This window comes from Lepisma saccharinum, chromosome 12, assembly GCF_977018435.1.
Source record: "Lepisma saccharinum chromosome 12, izLepSacc3.1, whole genome shotgun sequence".
In the NCBI taxonomy this organism is placed as follows: Eukaryota; Metazoa; Arthropoda; class Insecta; order Zygentoma; family Lepismatidae; genus Lepisma; species Lepisma saccharinum.
Genome location: NC_139240.1, coordinates 47,813,293 through 47,833,380, shown reverse-complemented (window position 1 = coordinate 47,833,380; position 20,088 = coordinate 47,813,293). Strand labels below are relative to the sequence as shown.

Sequence of the window (20,088 nt, the reverse complement as noted above, 5' to 3'; positions counted from 1 at the left end):
GTAACAACGAATGGTCGGAGTGATGCTGGCAGTCGTTTGGTAGGCACTGGCTCTTATGGTCTGTTACACCAGGGGTTACATTATTATTATTATTATTATTACAGTACAGTAGTTTCGTTTTGTTGATTTTATTTAATAATGCATGTTTTTGTTAATTCGAATTCTTTCGGTCGCCTTGAAGTTCGAATTAAAATGAGTCCATGTAAAAAAAAAAAAAAAAAACAACCATTGAAACAAATACGACTACCGCAAACTATTATTTTTACTGACACAGAAGGAAAAGTTCCACATGTCTCAATAACAAGTCTTTATTAAACTTACACTTATTTTTATCCTTTTCATTTCAAAACATTTTATTACCAAACCATGGATACCAAATAAACAATTATTTCATTGAAAATTTTCATAAAAATATACACACACACATTAATGAAAGCAGGTGTATAGCCTCCACACATTTGTAATTTTCTTTATGAGGCTCTATGTCATATGTGCGTGTTTTAGTAAAAGTACACTTAATTTTTTATCTTAAATGCTTCGTTTAATACAAGATGACTAGTTTCCTCTACTACTTAACAACTACAAATTACAGGTGCAAAAAAAGATAAAGTAATACAATAACAAACAAAAAATAACAATACAGTATTTACTTTAGTGCACTGTACTCAACAACCAGTGTACAGTGCTAAAAAAACACTACCTACTAATGCTAAAAATATTGCCCACACAAACTACTCAACAAAAACATCCCTCCAACGTCACACACACAATAACAAACATAACATTAAATACACAGTTGCAGTTGTCAATGAAAAAAATTGCCGATTTCCTATTTGGTTCTATTTCAAGAAATCAATGGGGGGGAAGGAAGGTATATTTGTCAGGCCTGATAATACGGTCAGTAAAATTCTTGTATTCCTTTGTTGGGCAATAATGAATTCAAGGTGACAGTGTTAAGTCTGTATAAACATGTATACAAAATAGTTTCTATTATTGTAAAAACCCGGGACAATATTTTCGAAGAAAGCTGGACTCCAGTTCCACAATAATTATTCCAATGTGAAAACTGTAATTGTTCAACATTAACTTTGGCTATTTACCAGGTTTGTGTGTAAGAACATGAGAAAGGCAGCTTTGATAATTTTTAATTTACTCTCAGACTAATAATTATTTAGACCTAAAATTTGAGCAAATGAGTCTCTTTTCACTGGGAATTGGACTCTTTGTTAGTGTCAAATACTTTTTAATTACTGTGGTTGCACAGATACAGAGGCTCTCTAACCACATGCTTAAACATAAAGGATATTAAGCTGAACGATACTGTCAAATTTTCAGTGTGTAAAAGCCATGAAGGTAGGTAGCTTTCTTTCAATGCTATGAAAATTAGTTGCAAAGTAACACATTGTATACTCAATGTGCGTCCCTCTAGGGATCCAAATTTACCCTAATCCGAACCCAGTATGACACTTCTGTATCAGATAATTAATTATTCATTATCTGATTCCAATATGGATCGATAAGAACCGTGTCCACCCACCCCTAGTTCATTACATTCACAAATCTCAATCAAAAGCTATCCACCCTTAATTCCTGTCTGCAGAGATTGAACAACCAGCTACAACATAAACACTGCAGTAGAATAGCATTCCTGATGAGTATGGTTTTATTAGCTGAATATGTACAAAACTGACAAAAAGAGCATCATTTAGCAACACTTACTTCCTCTTTTAGCAAAGATCAGTTAATCAGGACTGGGCCTACAGTTGAAACTGGGATTGAAACTACTGAAATTAGGGATGAGACCATACCAATGTATCGGCATCGGAAATACTAGCAGATACTTTTCCAGAGTCTGAATGCCTCATACGGTCTGCAAAAATACCACGTGACACTTTCGTGGGGCCTAAATGTCCCTAAAAATTATGCAAAATGCATAATTGTTATTATACACTGCATTTCAAAATGATGTGAACAATTTCAACTCGTTATATATTTTAATCATAAATTGTCAAAATAAGATACAATTTCACACATATGTAATGTAACTATCCAAGTTTAAGTGCCGATGGTTATCGCGAAGTTAACTCTCAAATGCTCAATGTTAGCACCCTTCATTACTCCGCACACGTCGATACAGTGATCTAACTCCATCCAGACACGTATCACCCTGGTTTGCACTGCAGCGCTAATGCAATAAGAGTTCTTTGCTGGTGGATCTTTGTGAAATAGTGTACAAAACTGACGTTGCACACTCACGACTGATCTATTCTCGCAAAATGATTTCTCACCACTGGAAGCCATTTTACAACTGGTCAGCCTGGAACCTGGCAGCAGAATTTATAATTACTGGGATCGTTCCAAAATAAACTTAAGGATGTGTTCGAATGTATTTCACGGGATATTCGATCGGTGATAATGTTGTATTGCTCACAGAATGTGTTTCTATCGTTCAAATCATTTTGAAACAAGCTGTATTTGTAACAATATTGCAGGAAGATAATGGCATTTGAGATTAAATTATTATCTCATGTGAAATGATTAATATTTTAAAGCAAAACAGCTCGATTGCTACAAAATAGTTTCAATAGAAACCTTACATATTAATTGAATTGTTACAATTTTCAAGTACTGGTATCGATGGACAATAGTAAGAATAATGCCTGTGGTCTCAGCCCAGCCCTAATAGAAATTTATTTCCATCGGGAATTGAACACAGACTGCAAATAAGGGAATTTGGACAAAGAATAAATTGAACAGACAGCTCCATTTCCAAAACATTTTCACTGTTCCTTGAAGAAACCACAATACAAAAAGGCTTCCACTACCACCTCACCAATGCTGCGTCTGCCTCCACACACATACTGAAAACATAAATTTGTGTTTGTTAGTTGTATTGTTAAATATATGTGCATAGAATAAATTTATATAGAATTTACTGGTGCAATACCGACAATACATTAAGAAACAACATTAGAAAAACTATTCACATCACCACACCTCCATTATTCTACTGTGACCTCAAAGTTCTATTGCTTTTGCATGATACTACATTAACGTACAAACACTACAGGGTGGGAAATAACCTTTTGCTAGGGGTCCACAGTAAAAAGTAACAACAATTAAGAAATTATGGTAATACCAAATGTTTACTACGACAATTGAGGTTACAAAAACAAAATTAAAAGTTAGTTCACGGCAAAGCACCTTGCTTCAAGGCAAATGCTACCCAAGCAAGACCTTCTTCGGCGAAGTGGCTTTGACTTCTTCAGCAGTTCTGAATGGCCAGGTGCATCACCGGACCTGAATGCAGCAGAGCACTTTGGGGCTATTCTGAGTCCTCGATGATAGTGGAACATGGACCGGACCGCTATTCCCGGGCAACACTCCTTGCACATCTGGAACAAGACCTCCGTGACATGGAATGGAATACGGACTTGTTTGCGAATCTTCTGAGCTCCTACCCTGATCGTCTTCGTGCTGTGAGAGAAGCAAACTGCGGACATACTAACTTAATTTTGTTTTTGTAACCACAATTGTCGTAGTAAACATTTGGTATTACCATAATTTCTTAATTGTTCTTACTTTTTACTGTGGACCCCTAGCAAAAGGTTATTTCCCACCCTGTACATTAAAATAAGGCACGTACAAGTTGTGAAATGTGCACTCCAGATTAGAAAAAAAGTCTACAAAAATTGTATAGGTTATCTTTAGCAAATCAAATATTCAATGTACGTATGAAAGAATTAACCACCATGCTATTAAATTATCCAACACCACCAAAAGACGGAAAGGCTAATGACTAATTCCACATGTTATTTTTGTTCTGACAAAAATAATCTAATTAATATGTTTCTACACAGTGGAGGGGGTAGAAATTTTTTGTTGCTTTGTGCAATCCTTGATTTGTACATTTCATGAATAATAATAATAATAATGGAAGTTAAGTAAGAGAACTCAGAGTAAAAATTGCTATGATCTTTACTGAAATAAAAAATAATAATTCTGCAACTATGCTGAAATATTTTTACATATCCAGTACAGTCTCAAAAATTCAATGTGGGAGGGATAGATGCTACCTTGAGTTTCGAAAAATTTAGACTGCATGAAATAGCCTACAGAAAATTGGAAGTAGTGAAAGAATATACAATGTAACAAAAAACTGCAGAATATGGGAAAAAAGGAATATTATGAACATTGTACATACATTGCTCAGTACAGTAGTAACAATGATGTTAGGTAAAAATACGTACTTTAACAACACTGAACATACACTTTAATCTTCCATGACTGGTATACCTCTCTTACCAGATTTAATTAAGAGATCATTTATTATTGGAGGGGATTATATTAAGACTATGAATTCTGCTCATGATTGGTAACATGCCTGTCATACCACATGCCGTTTCTTCAAAACTACACATGATATTTCAGTTCTGCCTTTTTTGTGAATCACGAAACAACATATACATTGTTACTACTATTAACAAACTGAATTTAAAAATCTTAATTTTTCCCTGCACACCATTGTGAGACAGAATTTATAAATGGGCTATCACTCTTCAACCATCAATTTTTGATAATATATTTTACTTTTATGTGTAATAATGGAAACAAAAGAACTTGATTACAACGTACGACGATTAGAGGACCAGCAGGAAACGTCCAATTTTCAAAATTTCCAGAAAACTATGGTTTTATGAAGTGTTCCATGTTTTCAGTTGTTCATTTTCTCCAAAACTGGGGAACAGTCCTCAAAAAGTACATTTTTATCATGCTTTTCTGAAAATTTCGTCCATCCAGCATCAATGAAGCTGACACTATAATCAATTTTCTAGATATTTTTCCATGAGTTGGCAACGCTGCTTTGCTTATATATTCTTTACATTTTCCACTGGTGGTCACAGGCGTGTGTCATTTCTTCTTCTTCTTCCTTTAACTTTCATTATTGGGAGGTACAAAATATAACTTTCACCTCCGCAAAGAGCCCTGTCATTCCGAAAGAAAACAAAACCGATATAATCTCTTTTTAAAAATCAGTTCTCGAGCTACTACTTTTTTTGGGGAGAGAGTGGTGGCAAATTTGAAAAGCACATGCTTGAGAAGTCCCGTCCAGAGAGGATAACATGTGGGAAAGGATCTTGTGCTCTAAAGGTTAAAGAAGTAGCAAGGTGTCTTTTATTTCAGGAACCATTGTTTCCATTCACAAACCCAAATGTCTGAGCACTTTCCAGACAAAAACTTGATTTTTTTTGTTTCTCTGATTATATGGAACATCGTACTATTGAGAGACTACTGTAATTCTCTTAGGACTAAATTGAAATTTGGACAATGATAAAACTTTGAAGTCAGAAATGACATTATAGCATTATATCCGAAACTTTTCCTGAATTTTCAGATTCTTTATCACTCTATGCCTAATATCTGTGGGATTAAATAATAAAAATGGATTTTTTGTTCAAATAAGGAAAGTCGCAATTAACCTCTTAACTGGGTATGACGTAATACTCCGTTCTGGATCTACTGATTTATAATGGGCATGACGGGATACTACGTTCTCATGTTCTTACTGCTGATATCTGTTGTGTATGATGAGATACTTCGTAAAATTACTTTCTTCTTTGTTTCACCAGATGGCTCTGACTTCCAGACTGTTATAACACCATTAAGCCTTGTTTCCATGATTATGAAAAACTAAATAAGCTGACCAAGGCAGTAATTTATTTTATTGAAAATATAAACTAAAACGTAACGTTTCAACCTTCTAGCAAGGTCTTCATCAGACTCTGTATCAAGTACAAAAGTAACAAGATACACAAAAAGGGCATTATATATACACAAACATTACCTTCTCCAGACTATTAGAAAGGCAAAACATAATTACTTTCATATAGAATGTGAAGAGATATTCATATAGAATATCTCAAGAAAGCAGAGCAGTTAAGAACAGTGAACAAGTAGTAGACCTCATAAAAGGACTTAAGTTAAATGAGATGAAGACGACAATGTTTAGCTTAGACGTGAAAAGTATGTTCCCGAGCATCAAGAGGGGACACGTTTTGGACATTATTAAAAAGAGAATGGGACAAGAAATTATAGGAGAATGGGATAGTGAAAGGGTAGTGAAGGTGCTGGAAACCATTTGGAATAACTGTTACAGTATAATGGGAGATAAAATAATGTTAATGAGTGAAGGACTAAATATAGGTTCTAGCCTAAGCCCAGCATTGGCTGAATTGGTTATGAATGAATGGGAAAAGAAAGTGATAGAAAAAGGAGGTGACAAAATAATTCTGTTTTGCAGATATGTGGACGATTGTTTTGGCATATGGAAGGGAACGAAGAGGCAGCTCGACATTTTTGCCAAAGAAATACAAGATGAAGAAAGAGGGATATTATTGGAACTTGAAATAGAAGAAGAAGACAAATTAAGCTACCTAGATATATTGATGCAAAGGAAGAGAGGACAAGAAATTGAAACCACTTGGCATCAGAAGAAGTGTGCAGCAGGGGTATTCTGCCACAAAAGAAGTGATGTAAGTGAGGTGACAAAAAGAAATTTTATAAAGAATATGGAGGACAGAATCAAGAAAATATGCATGAAAGAATGTGAAAAAGAAGGAAAAATAAATAGCCTATGGAAACAGCTGGAAAAGAATGGCTATGAGAAGCAGGATAGACTGGACATAAACAGAAGAAGTAAGAAAACGGGCAGGGGAGAATTGGAAGAGAAAGAAAAAGAGGAGAGAAGGTTTGGAATAAGGAGTATGGGGAAGACCACAGAAAAGATATGCAAAGTGCTTACGAAAACGGGAATTAAAACTTACAGGAAGGGAGGAAGAAGCATCTTAGGAATAGCGAAGAATGCAAGCAAGAAAAAGGAGAACAGAGAAGAGGAAGAGGAAGGGATTATCTACGAAGTGAAATGTACAGAATGTCAGTGTGTGTACATAGGAGAAATGAAAAAAAAGGCTGAAAGACAGGTTGAAACAACATAGGGATGATGTACGACTTAAGAGAGAGAGAAATGCAATATTTAAACACACGAGAGAAACAGGATATGACATAGAGTGGGATGAGGCTAAGCAGATAGGAAGGGAGAAGAGAATGCTAGTGAGAAAATGGAAGGAAGCCAAGGAAATAGAAGAAAGGTGAAGAAGACATAATGAACTGGAATGGGGGACTGAAGTTAAACAAAGAATGGAAGAAGGTGTTAGAAAGAGTGGAAAGGACAAGAGAGAAAGAGGAGAGGAGAAGGGAGAAAAATGAAGGAAAAAGAACGTGAGATATTCTATATGAATATCTCTTCACATTCTATATGAAAGTAATTATGTTTTGCCTTTTAGGTGAGAGTACAGTTGGAAAGTGAAAGCCACCTGCTAGAAAGTTCCTAACAACTTTCTAATAGTCTGGAGAAAGTAATGTTTGTGTATATATAATGCCCTTTTTGTGTATCTTGTTACTTTTGTACTTGATACAGAGTCTGATGAAGACCTTGCTAGAAGGTTGAAACGTTACGTTTTAGTTTATATTTTCAATAAAATAAATTACTGCCTTGGTCAGCTTATTTAGTTTTCCAGACTGTTGTAACCGTTAGAGTTAGCGGGAAGCAACGAACACAGCCCGACGTTCAGTTCTATCGCGTATGCAATAATGGCTCAGGCAAATCGGAAGCGACGGTGTGTTTTTCCTGCTGAGGAAATCCGAGATATATTGGATTGTGATGACGAATCGGAAGAGTTTTCGGGTGAATCTAGTAATGATGGCTGGTGCAGTTCAGATAACGATTATTCCAGCAGTGAGGCGCATCCTGAAAGTGGGACAGACAATGAAGAAGAGGAAGAATTGGAACCTGCATCAAAGAGTTTCGTAAGTAACGGAGGAGTTAGACCAAAGTTTCCATTTGTTGCAGTAAGTGGTTTGCATGCTCAATTTGATGATGAAAAAGACGTTGTAGAGTACTTTGACACATTTATAGGCAGTGATATGTGTCAGTTGATTGCCGAGCAAACAAATACGTATACGAGTCAGTTTTTGTTGGCGCATCCCAACTTGAAGACTCGGTCTCGAGCAAGAGACTGGGTTGATACAAATAAAGACGAAATAAGAACTCTGATTGGTTTGTTGCTATTGCAAGGAATTGTTCACAAACCAGAGAATGGCATGTATTTTTCTAAACATGTTTCTATTATTACACCATATTTTCTAGAAATTATAAGTGAAAAGAGATTTCATTTGCTTCTGAAGTTCCTCCATTTTGCTGATAATTCTAAATTTGATCCCCTTATGACAACAAAAAGCTGTACAAGATTCATCCTATTCTTGACCATGTAAAGACAAAATTTTCATCTGTATACACTCCTGAACAAAACATATGTGTCGATGAATCGCTTCTTCTCTGGAAAGGGCGACTGGGATGGAAGCAATACATCCCTTCAAAAAGAAGTCGCTTTGGAATGAAAGTGTACAAGCTCTGTGAAAGCAACTCAGGATATGTGTGGAATTTCGTAGTGTACACTGGAAAGGACACTGATTATGGACAAAGACATCCTGGTGAACAAACTTCTTCACGAATTGTGTTGGAACTTGCCAATAACTTGCTTGACAAGGGATATTGCCTGTACCTGGACAACTGGTACACCAGTCCCAAACTAATTGACACATTATGTGCTCGAAACACTGATGTTGTTGGGACAATGACAACCAATAGAAAGGAGTTCCCTCTGTCAGTGAGGAGTGCCAGATTGAAAAAAGGAGAAACAGAGGCAGCATTTCGAGGTAAACAGATGATCATGAAATGGAAAGACAAGCGGGATGTTACATTGGTCAGCACATTTCATGATGACAGCATGGAAAATGTAACATCAAGAAAAGGAATTGTACAGAAACCATCTGTTGTACTTGATTATAACAAAAACATGGGAGGTGTAGATAAAAATGATGGTCAAATTGGCATCTACACAATGACTAGAGAGCGTTTGAAGAAATATTATCAGAAGATGTTCCGCTATTTACTTGATCTTGTGTGCCTGAATGCCTTTATATTATACAAGAAAAATGGTGGACAATTGTGTAGACTTGATTTTCTCATGGTATTAGCTGAAAACTTATCCTCATCTGGTGGGGTACAGAAGTCTGCCAGCAGGGGCCGTCCGTCTAGAAGTCCAGCACCAAGTCGACTCATGCGACGATGTTTTCCAGACACGCTGCCTGCAACTTCTAAAAAGTACCCTACAAGAAGATGTGTTGTATGTTGGAGCAATGGAAAAAGAAAGGAAACATCGTATTGGTGCCCTGACTGTGAAAAAGCTCTGTGCGTTGTGCCATGTTTTCGTGCATATCACACTGACAAAAGTTTAAAACTATGAACTATTTTAGGTGTAACTATTGTATTTGAAAGCATTGTAATTGTAAACATTGTAGTTGTAAACATTGTAACTTTATAATTGCAAAAAAAATATATTTGTGAACATTTCATTTGAAATCTCGACATTGTAAAAACATAGATGATTTTAAACCGAACTAAATATAAACATTCCTTTTGTAACCATTGCAATTGTAAACATTGTAATTGTAATCATTGTAGTTGTAAATCTCGCATATTGTAAAAAGTACAAGGACCAATAAAAGAATAAACAATACCTAAATGGTATGCCATGGAGCACAGAAATATTAACTAAAATATTGGTTTACGAAATTCATCAATTTATCAACAAAAATTCCCAGGGCAGATTGGGCTTTCGACAAGGAAATTACCCAGTTAAGAGGTTAAAATATAAGGTTGGACCGATATGAAATTTTAGCCGATACTGATAAAGTACTGATATGAAATTTACCAATACCGATAAAGTACCGATATAAAATTTACCAATACCGATAGCCAATATTCCATGAGTACAATTATTGGTAATTTTACCGATAAACTGATGCACCAATATGCCTGTATCGGCCGATACTAATTGAGTACTGATAAATTTGTCCCATCCCTAAAACATATAACAAGCCCACATTTACTTACGGTAAGCCATCATTATGATGCTTTAGCATGATCTTCCACTTTCTTCTCTGTAATTCTTGATCTGTACAATCCACAAATAATAATTATATGACACATATGTAATAAGGCACTGCTGATGCTTGTAGAAGGATATGTGTTCCAACACATTTCAATAATACCAAGGATTGCTAATCTGAAAAGATAACGAACAGCTTATTGAAAATGTAGTTTTAGGTCTTTGAGTTAATACATCACAAGCAAAAGAACAAAGACTGTGATTTCTAAGGCTTGTCTACACATTGAATTCTACATTTGATACTTTGCAAACCCCGATATGAAATTTTGACCGAAACCAATAAAGTACAGATACAAAAATTTGTTGATACCGATAACCAATATTCAACTGATGCAACCATTTCAAATGGTCCTTGAAGAAGCTGAAAGGTTTTTGACCTCCTTAATAAATGTGTGTTTCCAGGTGACTGCAATGCAAAAGAAGTTACTCGTATAAACATTTAATTTCTTTAAAATGTACGGCACGGAGATTATCCATAAAAATTATAACAAAATCGAGGAATCTTGCATTAAATTATGACATTTATAGATTTCAATTTTAATTTTCAGTTTTCAAATTCCCTTTATTGAAGGGGCGAGGTTCAGCCTGCGGCTGTTCTGAGACCTAACACCAGTGGATATATATAGTACACCCAACGGGGAAAGAAACAATAGGCGTATTGTCCACCACCATTTTAATTCGGTCTGAATTACACAATGTGATAACAATGAATTGAAATAATGACGTCAATAAGCAGAGAACAATGCCTGCTTTCGAACCAACATAGTTTAATTCCCTTAAAACAACACAGGATGTAGAATAAAAAAAGTTATGAAAATAGTGGTGGACAATTTGCCTACCATTATCTTTGCCGTTGACTGTACATACTAAATATGTACTACACACTAAATGTTTGTACAAATAACAAACAAAAAAAAAAGAGAAAAACATAAAGAAGACACAAACAGAACAAATACAAAAGTGAGAGTAAAGCCTCGTTTACACACTCAAAAAAAAGGGAAAAGATTGAAAACAAGTACACAAAGGATACACAAATTAATAGACACAATTGTGCTTGGTGTCATACAGTTAAGACTAATACAAATGAAGATTATATAACAACGTATATAAATATTCTTAATACATGAGAAAGGACAAAATATGGTCAAGGGTTGTCAACATGTAAGGGGGAAAGTAAAGAAGCAAAATCATGTTGGCCGCTAAAATTCAAGTATTATTCCCAGTTTTCAAGGCGAACTTTCCACATATTCAAGGCTACAAGCAGATGTTTTCTCTATTTTAACCTCTCACCACCCACACGCATACACAAACACATTACAGTATGAATATAAAGGGTCTGTGTGATTCCAATTCAATGTCATTTTTATCTAAAATATTTAATTTGAGGTGCGGAGTTTACGTTTGCAACTTCACATACTCAGGTTCGAAATATATCAATCTACAAACAGAAGTCACATGCACACAATTGTAAATTATATAATAATTTCAAAATGAAATTTAGCTAATCAACTTCACGGTATTTTGCAATAATTTTCCATCTGTCAGATAGATTGTTCTGCAAAGGACACTAACAAGTTAAATGGATTGAGAGAATTATATTTTACTTTCCACGCAGCTTTATTTTCCTTCCTCAATAAAAAGTAAAAGCTAAGCTGTTGATTAATAAAAGTTGTAATTTTTCACGTCTACAGAGAAAATTTCATGCAGAATTCACACACAATTCCCAGAGCCAAAAATGCACGCACAATTCCCGGTGAATAGCCACCCTGAAAATGAGAATACTTGTTTTTAGGAAGTTGGTTCACTAGTGAGAGCTACTACGAGGGTCACTCTGAAAGTTTTGTGAATCAATAAGCTAACGCAACATGCTGCTGGTATTTCTATATTTAGATTGGCATTTCAATAGCAAACTCATCTATCGATTGTTTGCAGAATTTAAGAGAGGCAGGGACTCCCTTGAAGATGAAGATCGTTCAGGGCAGCCTGCAACAGCCACAACAGATGAAAATGTGGCGACAGTTGAACAAATGTTGAGAGAAGATCAACGATGTACATACCATGTACATACCGTATTTATGCGTGTATAATACGCACCCTCGTTTTGGATGGGGAAACGCAACAAAAAAATATATCTCGTATATAATGCGTAGTACAATTCAGGTCCCAGAAATGACTTTCTTGGTGTCGAATTAACATTTACGTATTTCATTTAAAATTAATCAGTAGATCATAAAAACGAGCTTTTCCTTGCTTTTGTAGCTGCTGCATTCACCACGCGACCTTGAACTTCCAGATGTTAGGCTTTTCATAGGAGAGGAGGGAGCAAAGTTATCAACCACCTGTTCAAAGTCGCAGTGCGTGATGCTTACAATAGATGGACGGCATCAAGGCAGCATGAACTCTCACCAAGCGGGAGGGTGAAATGTGCGTCGCTGCCGATTGTTTGTGAATGGGTTTGTGAGGCATGTAACTCCATCACCCTGGAAATGGTGATCAAAAGTTTTAAGGTAACGGGAATATCGAACAAGATGGATGGAAGTGAGGACATTTCAGACAGCTTGTATTAGTAACCGGGAGTGAATGACGAAATTAAGTGTAAACGTTAAGCTGCAATAGTGCAGTAAATATACAGTAGTTATATATATTTGGTAAGTGTTGACGTAATTATTTTACCTTCATATTTGTTACAGTCAACTCTCGATACAGCGACCTTTCACAGTTCCCCAGAAAAAGGCAGTTATTTAGAAGGGGTCGTTATTGGAATTTGCACCAATAATGATTATCGGGAGATAATCGGGCAAAATGAATGTTGTATTTAATACGGGTCTACTGGAGCATTGTCTGTTACAAGATAAACTGGTAAGATAAGATCTCTCGGAAGATCTTACCTTTCTAGGCACTAAAAAAGTGGAGCTGTAAATGTTGTTCTGGTTCGGCTGTGTAAAATACATCGTAAAAAAGTCACATTTTCCTTTCTTCAGCCAACTTCTAATTCACCCCCTCCCCTATTCCAGGGAGCAGTCCATACTGTAAGCCAGCCTGGAAACATGCAACTTGAGATCTGTTTGCACCCAATGCGTATTCTAAGACACATTGAACAGTGTCGCACTCGATAATCATTTTGGTTTGGAATTGGATTTCACTAAAGTAAAACTATATTTAGTCCCGATTAGCCCAAAAGCATAAAATGAACTCAAAACAAGCTTTATGAAACCTGCGCATTTTCAGATATCAAAATGGGAGATCGTTATTTACTCGCACGTTAATCGAGGTTAATCGGCGTCAGCTTATACATTGAGCACTTTTTTTAAAATCTTTCTCAGCTTACACATTGAGAACCCCCCTCCCCATGAATGGTTCTGAAGATAAGCGGCGATTATATTGTGTGCATTTCCTTGCTCTGAGTGTTCAGGAAGTTTATCCTTGTGTCAGATGCAAAATAAAATTTACACTTTTGTTTATCAGAAGGTGCAGAACATGAAGTTGTTTTAACTCTTGTTTTTCTTTCTGAAGATCGAATTTCTTTATCGTCAAATCAAAACAGCTTTGCGAGATTCAAAACAATGACTTTTGCCTCCGCGCTGGATGAGTCATTGCTGTTATCGGCAAGCGCAACTTCGCAGACGCTAGACAAAACAGTGGCGCCAGTTGCAGCCTAAAAACAATGTGACGGGCTGGAAGTTCGAGCAACAGGTGGTCGAAGGGAAAATCCTCCTTATTTCAAAGATAAGGCAACTGTCGACGGCGGAACTTTTATCAGCTATGTGAAGAAGAAAGAAATGACCCTTTCCTTATGTTTTACCTTGCAACAGACAATAATACGGGCAATATTTCAATAGCATTATAAAAAAAAAAAAAAAAAAAGGACCTGAATTCTGCAATTATTACATTGCCGTGCAGACCAGTGGTGGAGAATAAGCTGGGAAGTTGGTTTTTTTTTTTTTTTTTTTTTTTTTTTCAAGAATGCATCAAGAATTGGTTGCCCATTTTAGAAGTCAAAGGAAAGGAAAAGCGGTCCACTTCCACCCTCGCCTGTAATCAGCCTGTGTGCACACACGAGCAAGAAAACAATCGGCATCCTCCCCCTTTAAACGTTTGCTGAGAAGAAAAGAGGGAGAAGTCACTCGGTCAACAGAACACTTTTGGCAAATATTAGGACATCGGCACAGTTATGAAAATGTATGAAGTGGTCAACGAGAGTTATGATGCACGTAAGATTGAAGTGAACTTTTGCGGAAACCTGGATGAAAATGCATTAAGAGGGTTGACGATCTTTAGTTGGCCTATGTGACTTTGATTATCTCTAACAGTTTCGCTTCTTTACAAAGTGTTACAGGGAACAACAAACACATTTTAAATAAAAGCGGTTACCGGAAGTAGTCCGCTACAAAGTCGATTTAAAATAACATCCAAGCAAATTTGATCTCTTCTCGCGTATCCAAGAGCAAACGAAATCACAATGGCAAAACAAGCCTGGTATGTTGGGTAGCAACCGTCGGCTCCAGGGTAACATTGGTGCGCTTGGGAGAGGGGAGGGCAGAGGTCAAGTGCTATCAGATATCACTGAAGCTTGGTCTGGTGTTTATTTTTAGATCAGATCCACTTGCGAGCAGTAGTGTGCTTGTGAAGGGAATGAGTGTGAATAAAATGAGTGCAAAAAACGTGTATTTTTCGCCCGATCTCTGTTCAGGACAGTTTCTAAGGCGAAAGCAATTTTTGTGAAAGTTATTTTTCCCGCGAAAAATACCACTTGATACGCCTCTCGTGTGACGGGAGGCACGTGCTTGAATGCCACCAGAATGGTGCTGCTTTTCTCGATGTAACAAAACTTTTCAATACTAAGTGAAAACTCATGGAAAACGGCCATTTCGCTTTTAAAAGTTATTTTTTTAAATTATTATTGCTAAAGAAAGACAATCTGTAGATATATACATGTTATACGCAGTGACATAGTGAAAAAAAAAAATGCATGATTTCATTTTGGCTGTAACGAATTATTCCGTGCATAATACGCACCACAGTTTTGCGCATTATACACGCGTAAATACGGTATATGCAGATTCAGACAAGCCTAAATATTGGATCGGCAGCAGTTAGACAGATCCTGGATGAAAAACTTCATGTTAGGAAGATTTGCAGTTGCTGGATCCTCCACAACCTAACAAATGAGCATAAAAGGACATGAGTGGATTGGTACCAGGAAATGTTGGACAAATTCAGTGGAGGAAGATCAAAAAACATTTTTAACATCATAACAGGTGACAAAAGCTGGATATACCAATATGATCCTGAAACGAAGTGGCAGTCATCAGTCTGGGTCTTCCCTGGGTAGGATCCTCCAACAAAAGTGAAGAGATCAAGAAGTGTTGGCAAAAAGATGATCTGTTCTTTTTTCTCTGCTAGTGGGCACATTGTGACAGTTCCACTTGAAGAACAAAAAACAGTCACTGCCAGATGGTACACGACAAAATGTCTGCCCAAAGTGTCCGATGCATTGAGGAGGAACCATCCAAAGACAGGCCTGCACGGAATCATGCTGCATCATGACAATGCCTCTGCTCACACCGCAAGGGAGACAACAGATTTTCTGCTGCACCCTGTGGCCAAGTTGTTAGCAAGAAGCACATCGCGCTGCGACGGCAAGGGTCCTGGGTTCGAATCTCGCTAGAGCTTGGTTGTTTGTGAATGTCCATTCATCAATTTCATCATTTCATCACTCATCCCCTTCGCAAATTTGCCAAGAGGCACAAAACGGGAAGTAAAATAAACTAAATCAATAAATCAACAGATCTGGCCCCATGTGATTTTTTTCTTTTTCCTTAAGTGAAAGAAAACATTCGTGGTCGTCGATTTGACTCACCTGAAGCTGCATATGAACAGTGTCTTTGTAGCATGATGCATGGCGTTCAGCATTCAAAAAGTGGTTTGAACGGATGACATGTTGTATAGTGTATGGTGGAGAGTACTTTGAGAAGATGTAATGGAAAGAATATATTTTTTCATTTTAAGACTTCCATTCTCAAAACTTTCAGAGTGAACCTCGTATTTGTGAGTGATGGATCAGTAAAATAATCTGTAATTTTACCGATAAACTGATGTGCCTATATCGGCCGATACCGATATAGATACCGTTCGCCAAAAGTGGCATACAAAGTGAAGTATAATAAACCACATCAATCAATGAATTATCTTCATCCACTGAAAGTAAGGCTATTTATGTACTTCCTTCCATAAAATAGTAATAATAATTCCAAGTTATTTATGAAAAAGTATTTCCTCGGAGTTTAAGTACACTTTTTGCTCAGATATACTAATAAGGATTTGACCTACAGTTTACAGTGGGAACCCAACATCATGACTGAAGCAACACGGTGGATTCTATGAACCCTTGGAGCCTTCAAACTAGCTTCTTCGGAATTTGTAGCATTCACCCTGTCATTTTGAGAGTCGAAAACCTCCTCTACGGTAAACAAAATTCTTCTCTGCACATTTCACGTCGAATGTTCCATTTATTGCCCTCTGATGCTTTAACTCAGCTGTGAAAAAAGTGACCTGCATCTGCTCGTGTACTGCACGTGGAGTCTCAGTCACATGACTGATACGCTGTTGCTGTACTTTGCAACTTCAATGTGGAGACAATGGGAATGCAGAGGGACAAGGTGGCGTAGAGTAGGTGTGTGGCAACACCGTGCGGTGAATGTATTGTTGCAGCAGGTGGGCACGTTCCGTGGAGTTCAAAGCCAGCCGGTCATTAATGTAGCTAGCGTGTCGACTATACATGGCTGTCTCTGCCTGAGTCCGTCATTTGCTATTTCAGTGTCAGAGAAATGACACCACCTTCCGACGGTCTTGAAAATTTCACCTAATGACATCTCTACATTTACAGCTTTCATAATTACACCATTCCATCATGAAAGCTCCACACATACGTTCTATCACTTCTGTAGCTCAACTAGCAATGACTCATATGTTCAATCTCGCCAGGGGAAGCTTTTGACTTTGGATACTAGGTGTGCAGTATTTATGGTAAGATTGGATACAGTATTTTTGTAAGGCAAAACCTATTAGTTGAACACTGGATCAACTGAATAATAGTTAAAAAGTATTGGCAATTCCGAGCAAAAAAAATCAAAAGCACACTCACATACTCACATCTACAGCAACTTACCTCAATGGTACAGAAAAGGGCACTGACCACAGTAAGTATGGCAGTGTGTGGAAATACCACACATAAAATTGATAATGTAGAGATCTACTGCATGCTATACCAATAAAATTGGAAACAAATAATGGCAGAAGCAAGAGTTGTGAACTTGTTCCCATATCTACTGCATCCTCTTTCTTAAGTTTTTTCTTCATTTGAGACTTGGCTGAAGTGAAACTGGCATAACTTCGAAGGTAACTGAAAGTAAAGACGCAAGCGTTAGTGATGTCACATACATGTATAGTTGTGAAAATGTGTATGTCTATGTATTGCACCAAAAATTACAACATATCTCATTCAGGAATGCCAGCTATAACAATAAAATTATCAGTAATTTTACCAGTACAACATATACGAGGGGCATACAATATGTTCATGCCCTGACACACTTCTGATTTTGTCTGATGGAGCATACCGTATTTACTCATGTATAATGCACACTTTCTTCCAAAATTTTGGCTCCCAAAAACTGTGGTGCATATTATGCATGCAATAATTCGGACAGCCAACATGAAACCGTACAAGGTCATTCCACTTGCATGGATTTTTCATGATTACGGAAGCCTATCATGTTATCGTTGTAAAGCTTAAATCCTGTAGTTTCTGAATATGGCAACAGTATTCCATTCAAGATAATGACACTAATGTGAAATGCGGTTGAAATAACTTCATCACAAAATGAAGGAACATTCTGATATTTATCGTAGTTTGGATGGAAGAAAAGTTTTTTTTTAGAAAAAGTAAAAAGGAATGAGTAAAACCTGATATAAAAGTCTGAAGGCGAAGGCAATTTTGAACGAACTTTCACTTTGTAATGTAATGTTCTAAGACACCAAGAAATGCAGCGCTGTTCTGGTGGAATTTGAGCATGCACCTCCCGTCACATGGGATGCGTATCAGCCGTATTTGTTGGGCAAGAAATAATAGAAAATAACTTCCTGAGCACTGCAAATCCATAACATAATTTTGATCTTGCTGTCTAATATTACAGAATAAATAACGCGGTTAAAGGGTGAAAGCTTTGGGATGTTAACACAGTGGAGGGAGAGGGGGAGGTGGTGTGGGTTGGTAACTCATGGCATACACAAGTGATATTCATCTCCTCTTGGTCCACATAGGAACAAGTGATTCATTGAACAGGTATGATGTCATTCACTCTTGATCAGCATAACAATAGCTTTACGACTTACAACTAAGAAAAGCCATTTCTTGAAACTGGATTATATTGCGCATTATATACGAGATATAATTGTTGGCATTTTTCCCTATCAAAACAGGGTGCGCATTATACATGCACGCACAATATACACCCGTAAATACGGTATTCTGTAGTATTACTCATGTATCTTTTTGTTGTATGTGTTGAAAGTTTCAAGCATGTATCTAATAAACTATTGTGTTAGAGGTGTAACCAGGTGAGGTTATATTGGAAAATGGAGCCTTCAGAGTTACGAGCTGTGATCAAGTATCTACGCTTCAAAGGTCTATCACCTCAAGAAGTCCACAATGATATGGAGCAGACATTGGAGGATAAAGCACTTTCATATTCCACGGTAAAGAAGAGGCATAGGGAATTCAGCTGCGGTCGTGAGTCATATGAAGATGAACAATGTACCGGAAAAACTTCAACAGCCATTACGCAGGAAACTATCGTTCATGTGCAACAACTAATCAACACTGATAGGAAATTCACCAGTAGGACACTTGCTGACATTGTTGGCATATCAAACAGTAGCATTCATACCATCTTAACCGGCTACTTGGGGACTGAAAAAAGTAAGTTGTCCTTGGGTGCCTTGTACATGGACAGATGCTCAAAAACACAGCAGGTGTAGCCACAGCAGCTATCCAATCCTGTGGCTTCAAAAGCTTGCAATATCCACCATATTTTCTGGATATGGTCCCGATGGACTACTACCTGTTTTCTAAACTAAGGGAAGAGGTGTGTGCTAAGAAATTTCACAATGGTTCTTATGCCATGGATGCTGTGGAGGGGTGGTTACAGGAGCAGGACAGAGCATTTCATTCAACTGCAATTGCAGAGTTAGAAAAATTATGGTGTAAGTCTCTGACTCGGAGGGGACTGCGTTACGTACCCAATAGGGCCAAGTAATGTAAATAGTTTGCCAAAGAAGAATAGAGATGGCAGCACCAGGCGTGCAAGGTTAAGAATTGGCATAATATATGTGAATAATTTTATAAATAAGAACAAAGCAAATTGGAAAGATGAAAAACAATAGAATATATTATAAGAAGACAAAGAATAAATATGAAAGAAGTAAATTAATATATATATTTTATAAATCAAATCAGTGATCACATGTAAGTTAATATGAAAATTAAGGAAGTCAAAGCACTGATACAAGTTTGTGTCTTTGAACAGATATTGCATCTGTATGATTAATTTACCATTCCTATAGGGGAAATTTTGTTTACATCAGTGGCGAGTGCATTCTGATCGACGCCCCACAGCACTTTTTGGTTGCGCGGTTTAACCGTAGCACCTACTTGGATGCACATGTCAATCGGCTGCACCAAGTATACACTCTGTTGTACCTAGTTAGTGGTGGCACGTTCCAATTGCAGCCCCAAGGGAGGATATTAGTATTATTCCCAAAGCTTGGAGGAAAAAGTTGGAAAACGATAAAGGAATTGAAATCCAGAGGGAAGTCCAGATCCAGAGCATCCATTAAGAGGGAAGTCCAGATCCAGACCGTCCATTGAGAAGGAAGTCCAGATCCAGACCGTCCATTGAGAAGGAAGTTCCGATCCAGACCGCCCACTGAGAAGGAAGTCCCGATCCAGATCTGCCCA

At 37.1% G+C, this 20,088-nt stretch overlaps 1 protein-coding gene across 2 annotated transcripts in view; it reads right to left on the bottom strand.

Annotated features, from left to right (window-relative positions):
- Positions 1 to 294: 294 nt before the first annotated feature.
- Alg3 (Alg3, alpha-1,3- mannosyltransferase) overlaps positions 295 to 20,088 on the bottom strand; it is a 46,162-nt gene continuing 26,368 nt past the window's right edge. For both annotated transcript variants that reach the window (XM_083132252.1, XM_083132253.1), the window contains exons 6-8: positions 17,239 to 17,472; positions 10,016 to 10,187; positions 295 to 2,861 (exon numbers count right to left, since the gene is read on the bottom strand). In XM_083132252.1, the coding sequence (XP_082988378.1) occupies positions 10,028 to 10,187; positions 17,239 to 17,472 (394 nt within the window). In that variant the 3' untranslated portion in view covers positions 295 to 2,861; positions 10,016 to 10,027. The remainder of the gene's footprint in view (positions 2,862 to 10,015; positions 10,188 to 17,238; positions 17,473 to 20,088) is intronic.